Source organism: Lithobates pipiens, unplaced genomic scaffold, assembly GCF_037356315.1.
Source record: "Lithobates pipiens isolate NorthernLeopardFrog02 unplaced genomic scaffold, aLitPip1_a1.2 Scaffold_18, whole genome shotgun sequence".
In the NCBI taxonomy this organism is placed as follows: Eukaryota; Metazoa; Chordata; class Amphibia; order Anura; family Ranidae; genus Lithobates; species Lithobates pipiens.
The window spans coordinates 215,615,330-215,632,599 of NW_027507758.1; the positions used below are offsets into that span (position 1 = coordinate 215,615,330).

Here is a 17,270-nt window from a genome sequence, read left to right on the forward strand (position 1 = left end):
AATGCGCTGCTGCTGCCATAGGCACAGAGACCAGTGCTGTCAATTGCAGTGCCAGGACAGCAACCCTGGTGGGTTGCCCACTGGTCCACTGTCGGAGGATTCCCCCATCCACCTGCAATGTGCAGATGGGGGAATTGGATCAATTTATTTTGTTAGTGTAATGACCAAGCAAAAAAAAAGCTAATCAATATATGGGCTGCATAAGTGGCTTAGTGCTTACTGGATCTTGGAAGAACTGAGTGGGGGGAGGGAGACAGGGATAGAAAGGCACAGTTCAGTGATCAATGTTTAATGCAAAATGCACTCATTCACTCACTCATTCAGGGATGAGGCTGGAAGTTCACACAGCTTACACCCCCCCCCCCCCCCTCCTCCTCTCTCTCTCCTTCACAGCTGTACGTCGTCGGGTTAGGGGAGTGGACGGGCCGTACAGACACAGGGAGAGAGGAGGAGGGGGGGGGCAGCTGTGATCAGTGCATGGTTCATCTCCCATCAGTTGCTGGGAGGGGGGAGTGAACTTCTCTGGGCTGTGTGAGAGACGAGTGTCAGAGACACTCCGCTCAGCTGCACTCACCGGCCCCTAAATGTACAGACTGATTCTCCTGTCCTGCGGATGGGAAAAATCAGTCTTGTTTAGAGAGGCTATTTGGAGCCTCACTGGATGACATTATTAAGAATGTTAATGGGGGTAAGCGTACGTTGCTCCCACAGTCCAGGAAAGGTAAGGAGCTATATACTTTCACAAAGACAAAATAGTATACACCAATTTTGGTTAGTTTTCCCCAAGATATGTGCCAGTATAAATTTTGGCCAAAAATTATAAAGGAAAATTACTAATTCACTAAATGTTATAATAGAAACTAAGAAAAAATTTTTTTTACAGAATTTTCAGTCTGTTTTTTCTTTTATAGTGCAAAAAATAAAAAACCCAGCGGTGATTACCACCAAAAGAAAGCTCTATTTGTGTGAAAAAAGGACAAAAAATTCATATGGGTACAGTGTTGCATGAATATTCAGTAATTGTCATTCAAAATGTGAGGGTACCAAAAGCTCAAAATTGGTCTGGTTAGGAAGAGGGTTTAAAGTGGAGGGCCACCCTGAAAAAAGAAAATACATAAAAAATTAGAAAAAAAATCCCCCAAAAAAATAAAAAATAAATTTTACTTACCAGAAATGCCTGTTGCTAGGCACATCATCCTAATCTGCCTCTTCCTCCTCCGCGGAGATCTTCTTTCTTCTCTCCTCCGTGTGACATCTTCTGGGTAATGGGTCGCGTTGTGTTCTGGGAACTGTGTGTCCCAGAACACAGCGCATCCCATTCACAAAGCGCTGCGCGACTCGCGCATGCGCAGTGGGAAACGGGCAGTGAAGCCGCAAGGCTGCACTGCCTGTTTCCCTTACCCAAAATGGCGGCACCGGGACCCGAGACTGAGGGACGGGTCAGCCTCGGGCGGCCAACATCGCAAGCGCCCTGGACAGGTAAGTGTGCTTATTAAAAGTCAGCAGCTACAGTCTTTTAATTTTTTTTTTTTCAAAACCGGCCCTCCTCTTTAAGTGCCCACGAAACAAGACTGATAATTCTTTTAAAAAAAAAAAATCTTAATTTCTGTTTATAACATTGTGCAAATTAGTAATTTTTCTTCATAAATTTTGCCCAAAATTTATACTCCTACATATCTTTGGTAAAAATAACCCAAGTTGATGTGTATTATTTGGTCATTGTGAAAGTAATAGTCAGTCCACAACCTATGATGCCAATCTCTAAAAAAATTTCACACCTGAAGTACTGATGGCCTATCTCATTTCTTGAGACCCTAACAAGCCAGGAAAGTACAAATACCCCCCAAATGACCCCTTTTTGGAAAGTAGATATTCCAAGGTATTCAGTAAGAGGCATGGTGAGTTTTTTGAAGTTGTAATTTTTTCCCCACAATTTTTGGCAAAATCAAGATTTTTGTTTTCACACAATTGTCATATTAGCAGGTTATTTCTCACACAGCATATACATACCACAAATTTACAACCCAAAACAAATTCTGCTACTCCTCCTGAGTATGGTGATACCACATGTGTGAGACTTTTGCACTGCGTGGCCACATGCAAGAGGCCCAACATTGAGGGAGCACCTTCAGGCGTTCTAGGAGCATAAATTGCACATCTAATTTCTTGACTACCTCTGGCACTTTTGAAGGCCCTGAAGCACCAGGACAATGTAAATGCCCCAAAAATGACCCCATTTTGGAAAGAAATGACAGAGGGGATGGCTGGATGAGTATGACAGAGGGCATGGCTGAGGATAAATGGTTGAGGCTGCAATGGGCACAGATCAGCACTGTGGGCACTACAGATCCAGCCCACAGCACTGCTGCACCTGATCTCTCTCCTCCCTGCTCACACTGTACCGATTTATTGGTACAGAGAGGGGAGAGAGGAACCGGAAATGACACCGGTTTGTTTACAAGTGTTCACTCTGTCATTTGACCAAGCAATCTCGTGGTAAACGCCCGCTGTCAGTACCCATTTACCATGATCCATGATGCTTTGGACCCGACGGTCACGGATACTCCCGTGTGTGTGTGCCCCAGGGAAAGCATGTTTCTGGGAGGTGGTCGATGTACACCCTCCCAGAGTTATCGAGCCGTGATGTAGCCATCATTCGGCTTTAGCATGGTGGTTAAGAATCTTTCCAGGGGTGTAATGAATGTCTCTTTACTGACGCGCTTTTTTTTCTTTTCTTTTCCACAGGGTAATTCAATTCAATACACAGGTGACCCTCTACAAGATTTCACTTTAATGAGATTCCTGGACCGCTTTGTGTATCGCAACCCAAAACAGAAGCTTCAGGGCAAGTTTTATTGTTTCTTCCCTACTGCATGACAAGCAGGCATTTTCAGCTTTTTTTTTTTTTTTTTTTCACTGAATGTCCAATCTAAAATATTTACCACCCAACTTCAAGCCAGCCATATATGGTTTGTATATCGTCTGGTTCAGCAGGGTTCATCAGTCCACTTCGGTACAACCAGCATGGTCAATTTTTACATTTGATTATTGCTAACAGCTATAGCTGCTAGCAATAATCACTGTGTTACATAGTTATATAGTTAATCAGGTTGAAAAAAGACACAAGTCCATCCAGTTCAACCACCAAAAAAAAAAATATATATATATATATATATATATATATATATATCATACCAGCCCATATACCCAATTTTATACCCACAGTTGATCCAGAGGAAGGCAAAAACCCCAGCAGAGCATGATCCAATTTGCTAAAGCAGGGGAAAAAATTCCTTCCTGATCCCCTGAGAGGCAATCGGATTTTCCCCGGATAAACTTTCCCTATAAATGTCAGTACCCAGTTATATTATGTACACTTAGGAAATAATCCAGGCCTTTCTTAAAGCAATCCACTGAGCTGGCCATAACCACCTCTGCAGGGAGTCTATTCCACATTTTCACAGCTCTTAATGTGAAGAAACCTTTCCGTATTTGGAGATGAAATCTCTTTTCCTCTAGACATAAAGAGTGCCCCCTTGTCCTCTTTGTTGACTGTAAAGTGAATAACTCAACACCAAGTTTGCTATATGGACCCCTTATATATTTGTACATGTTGATCATATCCCCCCTTAATCTCCTCTTATCAAGAGTGAATAAATTCAGTTCTTCTAATCTTTCCTTATAGCGGAGTTCCTCCATGCCTCTTATCAGTTTGGTTGCCCTTCTCTGCACTTTCTCCAGTTCCCCGATATCCTTTTTCTCAACTGGTGCCCAAAACTGAACTGCATATTCCAGATGAGGTCTTACTAATGATTTGAACAGGAGCAAAATGATATCTCTCTCTCTCTGGAGTCCATACCTTTCTTACTACAGGAAAGGACTTTGCTCGCTTTGGAAACCACAGCTTGGCATTGCATGGTATTATTGAGCTTATGATCTACCAAAACCCCCAGATCCTTCTCCACTATGGATTCCCCCAGTTGTACAACCCCTAGCGTGTATGGTGCATGCATATTCTTAGCCCCCAAGTGCATAACTTTACATTTCTCAACATTAAACCTAATCTGCCACATAGTAGCCCAATTAGACAGAGCATTGAGGTTGGCTTGTAAATTGGAGACATCCTGTAAGGACGTTATTCCACTGCATAGCTTGGTGTCATCTGCAAAGACGGAAATGTTACTTTTGATCCCAGACCCAATATCATTTATAAAGATATTAAAAAGTAAGGGTCCCAACACTGAACCTCGGGGGTACACCACTGATAACCTTAGACCATTCAGAGTAAGAATCATTAATCACTACTCTCTGAATGCTGTCTTTTAGCCAGTTTTCTATCCATTTACAAACTGATTTTTCCAAACCTGTAGACTTTACCTTACACATGAGACGTGTGTGCGGAACTGTATCGAACGCTTTTGCAAAATTCAAGTATATCACGTCCACCGCCACCCCTGTGTCCAAGGTTTTACATATCACCTCATAGAAAGAAATCAGGTTTGTCTGACAACTTCTGTCTTTCATGAATCCATGCTGTCTGTTGCTTAAAATATTTTTTTCCTGCAAGACTCATCTACGTGGCTTTTATTAATCCCTCCAGTATCTTCCCAACTATAGAAGTTTAACGGGTCTATAGTTACTTGGTAAAGACTTTGTTCCCTTTTTAAATATAGGCACCACATTGGCCCTGCGCCAATCCAGTGGTACTGTTCCTGTCATTAATGAGTCCCTAAAAATTAGATACAATGGCTTTGAAATTACAGATCTCAATAATTTTAAGATCCATGGGTGGATACCATCAGGTCCAGGTGCTTTATCCACCTTTATTCTGTCCAAATATTTCTGGACCATATCACTTTTGAGCCATTGTGGATTTGGGGCTGCGTCACTACCACCCCCATTATGGACATGAGCTCCCCCATGCTCCTTTGTATACACAGAGCTGAAGAAAGTATTTAATAAGTTAGCCTTTGTCCCCAGTCACTCACTCCAGATTATTTTGCAAAGGGCCTACATGCTCAGACTTAACCTTTTTACTATTAATATATTTGAAGAATTTTTTTGGGTTTGTCCTATTATCTTTTGCAATCTGTCTTTCATTTTGAATTTTTGCAACCTTGATTTCCTTTTTACATATTCTGTTATATTCCTTGTAACATTTAAATGACACTAGCGTTCCTTCATTTTTATATTTTTTAAAGGCTCTTTTTTATAGTTTATAGCTTTTTTAACTTTGGCCATAAGCCACATCGGTTTTATTTTTAGCCTTTTAAACTTATTGCCCATGGGAATATACTTTGCCGTGCGATCACAAACAGTCTTTTTGAAGAATTCCCATTTCTGTTCTGTGCCCATTGATGCTAATATTCTCTCCCAGTCTAAGTCCTGGAGAGCAGCCCTCATCCTTGGAAAATTTGCTCTCTTGAAATTTAAGTGTTTTTATTTTTCCTGTATGTGATTTTTGCTTACAGCTAACATCAAATGAAATCATGTTATGGTCACTGCTACCCAGATGTTCTTTTACCTGAACATTAGTAATACGTTCTGCATGGTTTGAGATTACCAGGTCCAACAGAGCATCATTCCTAGTTGGGGCCTTAATAAACTGGACCATAAAATTGTCCTGTAATAGGTTTATAAATTTTTGCCCTTTTACTGTCCCAGCAGTGCCATTACCCCAGTCAATTTCTGAATAGTTAAAATCCCCCATTATCACTGTCCCAGCCCTTGCAGCCCTTTCTATCTGTGCAAGGAGCCGAGTCTCCGCCACCTCATTAACATTGGTTGGTCTATAACAAACTCCAATGATTAACTTTGAACTACGCACATATGTATGCAGTTCCACCCATAATGCTTGACTCATCACACTCTCCCTCCACCATGTCCTCTTTCTCACTCACTTTGAGATCACTTCTCACATACAGACAGACCCCTCCACCTTTCCTACCACCAGAATCTGTCTTTCCTTTCCCTTCGCTCCCCCCCCACTCTCACTGGAGGAGGAGTTCTCCTGGCAGCTAGGAGAATCCCTCAGCTCCAGCAGTGCTGGTCCCTGACTGGGATCACCAATGTCACTCAATGGAGCGTACTTATTGGGATGCTCCTGCCCTGGATCGGCCTCCCTGGCACTTGCTCCTCTACCCTTCCCGACTGTCACCCATTTACTCTCTGCTAGTGCCTGCACCTCTTTGTCTCCACCCACCTCTGTGCTGGCCCCTGCCGGCACCTGCCGTGTACGTTCCTGGCTCTCATTTAGGGTGGAGGGTCCTCTCAGTGCTGACAGTTGCTTCCCCAGATTCAGAACCTGGGCTTCCAGGGAAACAATGTGCTTACATTTTGCACAGCAGTATTCACCCTCGATCAGATGATCAAGGAATGCATACATGCCGCAAGATGTACACCGAGTCGCCTCTCCACACCCGCCAGTCATCGTACCTATTAATTTAATGAGGATTAGAGATTATACCCAGTCCAAATTACCTAACAACTAGCTTCCTGACACTAATACTCAACAAGACAATACACAGGTACTCAGACCAGCGTGCACCCACAATACACAAGTACTAACGATACACACACACACACATTTCAGGTACTCACACTACACTGCTACTATGACCCCTGTTATAACCTCCTGTTTTAAACTCTGGTTTTTAACTCACCACTTTGACTAGTTCCAATAACTCTGGTTTTTAACTCACCACTTGGACCAGTTCCAATAACTCTGGTTTTTAACTCGCCACTTGGACCAGTTCCACTTAGAGTTCTCACAGACTCAAGATGAGCAGGCTCAAATGAGTTCTACACAAACTTATATAGACCTCAAGCACCTGTGCCCAATTAAACCCTCCCCTTAATTAGTAGGCTGAAGGAAGGGAAGAAAAGAAAAAAAAAACGATTTAAAAAGTGTTAGAAAAGGGTATTAAAAAGCTACAAGGAAAAGCCCCCAAAAAAACTAAAAGTGCAACCCAGCAGTCACCAGCATTCAAAAAGCAATACTTATTCACACTCCACTCAAGGCTCCACTGTTCAGCTTACAACCAGCAGTTTGGCAATTTCACACGAGTTTTTCACAAACTTTTATATAGACCTCAAGCACCCTTCTCCCAGGACGACTCCCCGAACCCCGGGAGAACACAATAAATCTATGGCAAGAATTCTGTATGACGACACTTACTGTATTGATGGGGAAATGGGGCCATTTTGTTTCCTGCAATCTGGAAAGAAAATCTCATCTTTGGCCTGCTTTAGCTTTTCCAAATAAATAGGCTGCAGAGTCAGGGTACCAATCCTTTTTAGGTGCACTGCTCCCAAAATGTGAATTCTTTTTTTAAACCACTAGCGTTATTCGCTTTGCACTCTATCCTAGTCAACATTTGAGTATAGTTCTGCTGTAAAATCTTCTTTTAACTTTTGTTGAAAGTATTTGTCCACTGTTATGATTGAGACACTGATGGTACTGGTTTACCTTTAATGGCACTTTTACACTGATATGGTGCGGTCTTCCCGCACTGCGAGTGCAGCACAGAGTACCCGCAGTTTTCGTGCAAGTTACCTGTGCTTTACCATAGACTTGCATTATGTCCTTTGGTTTTGATCTGCCCTCTGTAATTGCACCAAAACTCCTGCACGCATGCACTTTGCCATAGAATTCTGTGGCAAAGCTAACCTTAATGAAACCACGGGTACACTGCTCCACCTATAGTGCTGGAAAACTGCACTTCATCAGTGTGAAAGCGCCCTAAGTAGTAGAGTACATGAAAAAATGTACAGCAGGTTTTAAAATCGACTGCAAAACAAAAAAATGATGGCTGTAAATCATTGCTGTGATTACATTTTTGCAATTTTTCTGCAGTTCTTCAACTTTTGTATTCCAATTTTTTTCTTTTTTTTTTTTCTTTTTGGTAGTATTTGGTATCTTTAATATTTGGGTTAAATCTGATAAGTAGTTGTAAGTGACACATATTCATTTTAACAAAGTCTGCTGCTTCAGTGTTTTTAGATCTATTTGTCAGATGTTACTATGGTATACTGAGGTATAATTACAAGCATTTCATGTGTGTCAAAGGCTTTTATTTGACAATTACATTGTTTATGCCGAGAGTAAATGTTTGCAGTGTTGACCCTTCTTTTTCAAGACCTCTACAATTCCCCCTGGCATGCTGTCAATCAACTTCTGGGCCACATCCTGACTGATGGCAGCCCATTCTTGCATAATCAATGCTTAGAGTTTGTCGGAATTTGTGGGGGTTTTTTTTTGTTCACCTGACTTTTGAGGTTCTCTATGGGGTTAGGGTATGGTGAGTTTCTTGGCCATTGACCCAAAATTTTGATGTTTTGTTCCCCAAGCCCACTTAGTTATCACTTTTGCCTTATGGCAAGGTGCTCCATCATGCTAGAAAAGGCATTGTTCGTCACCAAACTGTTCTTGGATTGTTGAGAGAAGTTGCTCTCTCATACCATTCTTTATTCGTGGCTTTGTTCTTGGGCAAAATTGTGAGTGAGCCTACTCCCTTGGCTGAGAAGCAACCCCACACATTAATGGTCCCAGGATGCTTTACTGTTGGCAGAACGCAGGACCGATGGTAGCGCTCACCTTTTCTTTTCTGGACAAAGTTTTTTCAGGATGCCCCAAACAATCGGAAAGGGGATTCTTTAGAGAAAATGACTTTACCCAAGTCCTTAGCAGTCCAATCCCTGTACCTTTTCGCAGAATATCAATAACCCTGATGTTTTCCTGGAGAGAAGTGGCTTCTTTGCTGCCTTTTTGACTCCAGGTCAACTTCCAAAAGTCTTCGCCTCACTGTGCTTGCAGATGTACTCACACCTGCCTGCTGCCTTTCCTGAGCAAGCGCTGCACTGGTGGTGCCCCGATACTGCAGCTGAATCAACTGTAGGAGACAGGAGATGTTCGCCAGACTGTCATTTTTTTGATGAAGCGTGCGTTGGGAGGATTTTGGCGTGCTGACGTCACCGCATACTGGGTCTCAGTGGACAGGCGTCCACATACAGCCGGCCACTAATTGATGCTTTTATTCTTCTAAGTCTGTAAGTGTACTACTTTATATTTTTTTAATAAAAACATTAGACGGTATACTATGGTTGGCTTCTCTTTTCTGGGTTTTATACCACTACCCTGGGAATCATCCAGCCTATGAGAGCCTGCTGAGGTACTTTCTGTGTTTGGTGGAGTCCAGATCCCTAGGAGCACCTACTTTGTCCTTGTGGCAGAGTTCTGCAATTTGGAATTTTTTGTTACATCTCCTGCCTTAAGGCCCTGATAAGTGTATTGTGCTTGCTAGTCTGTAAGTCTCCATTTATTAGTGGTCGCATGCGGTGGTGGATCTTATTTGGAATCGCTGTTTCTCTGTGTGGTAATCACGAAGGGAGGAATTTGATATTGATTTCACTTCAGAGTTTTCATTCACTAAAGACTATTTCTTTCATTTATCTCAAATTACATCCTTTTCTCATGTATGCAATTTCATATATTTGTTTTTCCATTTTATGTTTGAATTGATTCACTGATTTGTTATTGTTAATATAATGAATTTTTATGAGTTTTGATTTTCACTTGGTTTAATCAATTGGCACTAAATTTATAGGCACTCATTTTGTATACCGGTATATATTTTTCAGCGCTGCTACAGCTTTTTCCATTGTATGTATCGTAGCTCTAGCAGCGATACATGTAGTTTAGAGTTTTAGCGTGGTATTTACACACTTTTATATAAACTGTAGGAGACAGTCCTGGCACTTGGGTGACATGAAGCCTTCTTCACAGCATTTGAACCTCTTCTTTGAAGTTCTTGATGATCCGGTAAATGGTTGATTTATGTGCAATCTTAGCAGCAGCAATATGCTTGCCTGTGAATCCCCTTTTGTGCAAAGCAATGATGACTGCACGTGTTTTCTCGCAGGTAACCATGGTTAACAGAGGAAGAACCATGATTTCAAGCACCATCCTCATTTTAAAGGTTCCAGTCTGTTCTCAGTCAGCATTACAGAGTGATTCCCAGTCTTGTCCTCGTCGACACTGACACCTGTGTTAATGAGAGAATCACTGACATGTCGGCTCGTCTTTTTGTGGCAGGACTGAAATACAGTGGAAATGTTTTTTGGCACTTGTTTTTATGGCGTGGTGGAACTTTGCAATTAATTACAAATCATTTGATCTAAATTGCCATCGTAAAAACTAAGGCTGCAGACTTTGTGAAAATGAATATTTGTATCATTCTCAACTTTTGGCCATGGCTGTATATACACTGCAGTTCAGCAAATCTTAAGTTTTTATAATTCATTTTTTTTGTTTTGTTTTTTCTAGGTACTTTTGAAAACTGCACTGCAGACTACCGTCCTCTTGTTTGTTTTGGATTTTTGCTAAAATGGCCACATGCCACAAGCATCAGATTTATAGTAATATCATATGTGTTTTTTTTGTTTTTTGTTTTGTGCAGAAAGCAACAGAGGTTATTTAAAACACCAGAAGAAAAAGTTGTATATGAACGAAGAGAGAGAACCGGGTAAGAAATTTTAATATTTTAGTGGTTCTAAAGGAAATTTTTTTTTTCTCTCTAATGAATTCTTTGCATTCAGTTAAAAAAAAAAAAAAACCCCTTCAGAAGCTGCTTCCTTGAAATTGGTGTTTGCTCAATGGTTTTTCAAACTCAATTTTTTTGGGGGGGAAAACCTTAAGGAGTTTTAGTGACCACAATATAATACTCAGTTTTTTGCTAAAATATAAAAGATAAATACTTATTATGCAACTTTCTCCTGGTTGACAGGAGCTCTGGGTTCCTTGTCCAGCTACAGTGTTAGCCTGAGCCTCACAATGAAGTACATCAAACATGAGCCTAATTAGGATGTGCGTTAAAAATAAGTGAAACCACTGTTTTGCCAAGCCCAGATTTGCATCTCCTCCCCAGTAGTTCACCGCCTTCGGCCTTCTCAGGACCTCCCCATTCACTTAACCCACCCACTGCTTGCCTGCTGTGACTGCTGGACCTGCTGATAGTAAATACTTTATGGTACTCTCCTTAAAGTCCCTTCTCAGCTTGTAGCAGTGGATCCTGAGGGAACTTGTCAAGCAACCCACCTGAAAACACGGCACCCAAGGCAACTGCCTCTCTGCCCCCCCCCCCCCCCTTTGTTGCAGCCCTTAGTATCATGACTTCAAGGGTGCAGTTTCATGTATTTCAGTAGAGGTCAGGTTTAAAAACCTTGTGCAGTCTTTTACCAAAATAAACCAAAGGATTGGAGTGACCCTAGCTTGCACATTTTTAGCCCCACACACATTGGATTTTGCTTGGTTTCTTGACTGTCATCTGAGAACTTTGGCCATTTAGGTAGAAAGTGATGCATTAAATAACCAGTAAACCTTAAATATAAGTAGATGCACATACTGTTCTCAAATAGATTTATCTCCCATATCCTCCTTATCAACTGATGAGATCATAGGCTATTAGAATTCTGGTGGCTGGCCCGCATAGTTCCCAAGGTTCAAATGCTGCACAATTAAAAAATCTTTGGCTTTGTGTAACAAAAAAGCAGTCTTGACCAACTTGCTGGTCAGCCCCTATATTTATTACTCAGGAGATTTTTTTCTTCTACCATTTTAAGTTTGGAACAGAAGATTGATGCTATGTTTGCTTCCTACAGTGGGCCCAAGTGTAGCAGATCTCCGTTTTATTGCTCAGGACACTCGTAATGAGGAACAGGGGGCAGGAGATCATGAAGTTCTTTCAAAGGGTCAGGAAGAGGCTGATGTCTCCTCTTCCAAAGATCCTAATATGGATGGAGCAGCCTCACACGAAAAACTGTTCGTACACACCCTTACTAAGTTGGTTCGCTCATCTTTTTTACTGCCTGTAGCACAGTCTATTGATGAGTCCACCTCTGGTTTGGTATCACTAAAGCCTCCCCAATCTGTGGATACCTTTCCTATCCATTCGTGGCTAATAAAGCTGATGTATTCTGAGTGGAAGCATCTAGATAAACAGTTTTTTCTCATATCGTCTTCCAGGACAGCCTTTGAGATATAGGGCTCCTCCCTCCGGGACAGGAAACACGTCAAGCCAATCAAATAAAAGGTGTGGTCCTCCAGGCCCTCCTCAGTTTTTGTGTTTCCTGCCGGACGGGAAGGAGCATGTTCGGAACTGGTAAGGGGAGCTCCTTCTCAGGGGTTGGTCCTGGGGAGAGCACCTTGGTGGACCTGACCCTTAGCACCCCTCGGTCCGTTCGAAGGGAGGAGAGGGTAGCTATCAGTCCCCGCTGCCAATTCAAACGTTCGGAGAGAACGGGACCCCGATGCGCGGCAATCTCCCCCCTCGGTAGCGCTAACCGCTCGTACCTGTCGGTCGGATGGCGGCGAGAGACGTTCGTTTCACCGGCTGGCGTTCGGGTACTGTGAGCGGGGCGTTCGTAAGGAACGCACGGCGTCGGGGCGGAGTCTTTGCGTTCCGGCGTTCGGAAGTGGGAGAGACGCACTTCCGCCGGATTCGCGTCATCGGGGGGCGCCGCAGGATCCGTTCCAGTCCTTTGGGCGCGGCGGTGTGACTACAGGGTTGCTTGGAGCGGTGTGAAGGCTTAGAGAGACTGAGTGAGACACAGGAACCATGGAGAGTGCAGTTGTGCAGGTGGACTCCGGTTCAACAGGCTCCAGTACCTCTCAGGTAAGCTTGGTGAGGGCAGACCAGGACTTACACTGGGGGGTGGAGGGGATCACTCTGACCTTAGTACCTTCCCGGGGTGGAGAACCTGCTGGTGAAGGGGGGCACTTCCTAGGCAGACCCTAGAAGCACAGTGGTGTGGTCAGGGGTGGTATTGTAATGGGACCCTGTTTTTTCATTGTTTTTTAGGTTAAACAGGACAGAGCCCAGATACCTTTGCCCAGAAGGAAATGTGCTGTGTGCGGGGCTAAGTTAGGAGAAGCCGCTTTGCCCGGATTGTGTCAGTAGCCTGGTGAAAGAGGACTCGGTGGCAGCTTGTCACAATGTCTTGACGTCTGTAAAGGATGAGATAGCATCCACCTTCCAGTCATTTAAAAGCATGATGGATAGGGTGCAGGGTCCCTCTGTCTCTTTACCCAGGGCCGTGAGTATGCCCTCTTTATCCGAACCAAGCCAGGAGGAGGAGGTGGATAGGGAGAGGTTACCTAGGTCATTAGCCTCCTCTAGGACAGAGTCTACTTCTGAATCTGAGGGGGAGGAAGAAGCCATTAGATCAGCTAGATACAAGCTGTCTTTGGACGATGTGGGTGACCTCCTCAAGGCTATATATGACACTTTGGAAATCAGGGAAGAACAGGTCCAGCTTTCAAAACACGACATGATGTATCAGGGGTCGAGTGTGCTGAAAGACAGGGTATTCCCCGTCCATAAATCGCTAGTTGAGGCGATTCTGCTGGAGTGGGAACAACCGGAAAAAAGGCCATTTTTTTCAGGTAGCCTTAGAAGGAGGTTCCCTTTTGAGACGGATGCGGTGCATCCCTGGAACAAGGTTCCCAAATTGGATGCTCCCTTGGCTAAAGTCTCTAAGAAGACGGATTTGGCCTTTGATGATATGGGTTCACTCAGGGACCCTATGGATAAGAGGGGAGATGTGCTGCTTAAGAGAACCTGGGATGCCTCTTCCATTGGGCTTAAACCAGCCTTAGCAGCTACCTGTGTGGCCAGAAACCTAGAGTGTTGGCTTACACATTTACAATCACATATTTCTGCGGGCACTTCTAGGCAACAGCTGTTGAAGTCTTTTCCGCTACTGTTACAGGCGGTGGGGTTTTTGGCCGATGCCTCTGCAGAATCAGTCAAGTTGGCTGCTAGATCTGCAGCACTAGTGAACGCTGCCAGAAGGGCCGTTTGGCTTAAAACCTGGTCAGGGGACGCAGCTTCAAAATTGAAGTTATGTGGATTACGCTTTTCAGGGGATCATTTGTTCGGGTCCGGCCTGCAAGAGGCGTTAGAGCGCACGCAGGATAGGAAGAAAGCTTTCCCAGAAAGGAAAAAGAGACCTGAGGGGAAACGCCTTTTTCAAAGCCCTAGGCAGCAGAACCTGCAGGAAAGAGAGGTTCGCCACAAAAAGCATTGGACGGGTCACAAGGGAAGGGGCAGAGGAGGAATCTTATTCAATCCTCCTCAACCCTCCCCTAAAAACCAGTGACTCCTGCGTCCCGGTGGGAGGAAGACTGGGGAAGTTCCTCCCACAATGGGATGCTTCCACCGAAAGTCCGTTCATTCGAGATGTAATAATTAACGGCTACAGGTTGGAGTTTGGTTCAGTTCCCCTCCCAAATTTTCAAGTAACAAGGTTACCAAGGGACCAAGAGAAGGCAGAGGCTTTGGGTCTTCTTCTGGGGGATCTGGTGGACCAAGAAGTATTGGTACAGGTGCCTCTGGAGGAACGAGGCTTGGGGGTTTACTCCCACGTATTCGTGGTAAAGAAACCTTCGGGAAAGTTCAGGCTAATACTGAATCTCCGCCCCCTGAACAGGTTCATAAAATACAAGCGGTTCCGGATGGAATCAATCTTCTCGGTAACCAAGTTCCTGTTTCAGGGCTGTCACATGGCCACCGTGGATCTCAGGGATGCATATTTGCATATCCCGATTCATCGGGAATCCCAGAGGTTTCTCAGGTTGGCGGTGAGGTTGAACACGGGTGTGTTACACCTCCAGTTTCGAGCTCTCCCCTTCGGGCTTTCAGCCTCACCAAGGATCTTTACAAAGGTTCTGGCAGAGGCACTGGCCCCATTAAGGCTCAAGGCTATAACAGTGATCCCATATCTGGACGATCTACTGTTTATAGCCCAGTCGGCCCAACAGCTGCAGAAGGATGTACAGGAGGCCTTGGTTTTCCTGCGCTCACTGGGGTGGCTGATAAACCAGGAAAAATCCTAGTTGACCCCCTCACAGGAGGTCCGGTATTTAGGATACAGGATTTCTTCGGTGGAAATGAGAGTATTTCTTCCGGAGGAGAAGATCAGCAAGCTAGAACAGGCGGTAGCCCAGCTTCAATCTGGTCGGGAAGCCCAGATCAGGGAGGTTATGAGAGTCCTGGGGTTGATGACATCATGCTTTCCAGCGGTGGCCTGGACAAGGCATCATCAGCGTCCTTTACAGAGACTCATGCTCCGTTATTGGGATGGCAGGCAGCAGAGCCTGGATCAGGTTATGCCCCTATCCTCGGCAGTCAGGAGGTCTCTGTGGTGGTGGCGGGCCCAGGTCAACCTAGACAGGGGTCTTCCCTGGTCCCCACAAGCTACGGTGGTGGTCACGACCGATGCCAGTGCGCTGGGTTGGGGTGCCCACCTAGAGGGAACCTTAGCCCAAGGTACCTGGTCGAACCTAGAGACAGGTCGTTCCTAAAACCAGAAGGAGCTTCTGGCAGTTTGGAAGGCTATAGAAACCTTCCTGTCCCAGTTACAGGGCAGGGATCTGCAAGTTCGCTCAGACAATGTGGCAGCAGTAGCCTACCTGAACAAGCAAGGGGGAACCAGAAGCCCTGCGCTGCAGGTAATAGTGGACAGAATCTTCTGCTGGGCAGAGAAGAACTTGTCCTCAATATCAGCCATTCACCTGAAGGGAACTCAGAATTTGCTGGCCGACTTTCTCAGTCGCCAGAAGATAGGTCAGGACGAGTGGTCCCTCAACAAAGAAGTGTTCGAGGAGATTGTGTCATGCTGGGGAAGGCCAGAAATAGACCTATTTGCAACAGAAGGCAACAGGAAGGTGACGCAATTTTTTTCGGTTCACCCACAGGATCGGTCCAGGGGGATAGACGCCCTTGCCAATCCATGGCTGTTCGGCCTGTGTTATGCCTTTCCTCCTGTAAGGATGGTGGCGGAGGTCCTGCAGAAGTTCCGTTCGGAAGCTACGGACCTCATTTTAGTGGCTCCCTTTTGGCTAAGGAGACCCTGGTTTGCCAGCATAAAGAGATTGGCTGTTCATCCTCCGCTGTTTCTACCAGTCAGGGAGGATTTACTTTCCCAGGGGCCGATCCTGTGTCCTCAGATAGAGAGGCTCAAGCTTGCGGCCTGGTATCTGAGGAACAGATCTTAAGATCACAGGGTTTCTCAGAAAGAGTGATTAAGACCTTGTTAGAATGCCGTAAACCAGTTACTAGGGCAATTTATGCCAAGGTAGGAAAGAGGTTTAATTCCTGGTTGCGAGAACAGGGGATTGCAAGTCCTGGGGTCCCGGCAGTCCTAGACTTTCTACAAGCAGGGGTAGAGCTGGGCCTATCTATCAGCACTCTAAAGGTACAGGTGGCGGCCTTAAGTGTTTTCCTTCAGTCCTCCCTTCAGCAGAATCCTTTTGTCAGGAACTTCTTCAAGGCTTTATCTAGATCCAGGCCTGTGAGAATGAAGACCTGTCCTACTTGGGATTTGGCCTTGGTTCTTAGGACTTTGACCCAAGATCCATTTGAACCATTAAAGGGAGCATCACTTAAGTGGATGGTACTAAAAACTGTGTTTTTGATAGCGATCATGTCAGCTAGAAGGGTCAGTGATCTACAGGCGCTCTCGGTCAGAGAGCCATTTCTGTTAATTTTAGAGGACAGGGTAGTACTTAAGACTGACCCTAGTTTTCTTCCTAAAGTGGTGTCCACTTTTCATAGGACACAGGATATTATTTTGCCAACTTTTTTTCTCAACCTCAGACGAGGATGAGGCGAGATCTTTAAGTTTGTTAGACGTCAGGAGAAGTCTATTAATTTTTCTAGAAGCCACTAGGGTCTTCAGGAAGTCAGACTCACTTTTTGTTAATTTTTCGGGCGCCCGCAAGGGCTGCAAGGCGTCCAAAGCATCTATCGCCAGGTGGATACGAATGGCGATAGTTAAAGCCTATGAGTTAGAGGGGAAGCAGGCACCCTTAGTTAAGGCACACTCTACAAGGGCGGTTTCCGCATCGTGGGCAGAGAGGGCTGGAGCCTCTCCGGAGGAGATCTGCAAAGCAGCAACGTGGTCCAGCTACTCAACGTTTGCAAGACATTACCGTCTGGATTTATGGTCTGATAAAGAGCGGACTTTTGGACGTAAGGTCCTCCAGGCAGTGGTCCCGCCCTGACAAGGTGAGCTCCTTGCTTATCATCTCAGGCTGTCCTGGAAGACGATATGAGAAAACCGGAGTTAGACTTACCGGTAACTTTTTCTAGGAGTCTTCCAGGACAGCCTGGTTTCCCACCCAAAGTTGTTTAAGTTGGACTAAGTGGTGAGGATGTGTACTAACGTGATTGTTAGTGTGTTATGTCTTTCAGAGCCTTCCGGCGGTTCTT

General features: G+C 44.7%; 1 protein-coding gene across 1 annotated transcript in view; it reads left to right on the top strand.

Annotated features, from left to right (window-relative positions):
• The window catches only part of CEBPZ (CCAAT enhancer binding protein zeta), a 310,453-nt gene that overhangs the window by 172,837 nt on the left and 120,346 nt on the right, over positions 1-17,270 (top strand). The window contains exons 7-8 of the mRNA XM_077486559.1: positions 2,746-2,849; positions 10,462-10,523. Coding sequence (XP_077342685.1) covers positions 2,746-2,849; positions 10,462-10,523 — 166 coding nt within the window. The remainder of the gene's footprint in view (positions 1-2,745; positions 2,850-10,461; positions 10,524-17,270) is intronic.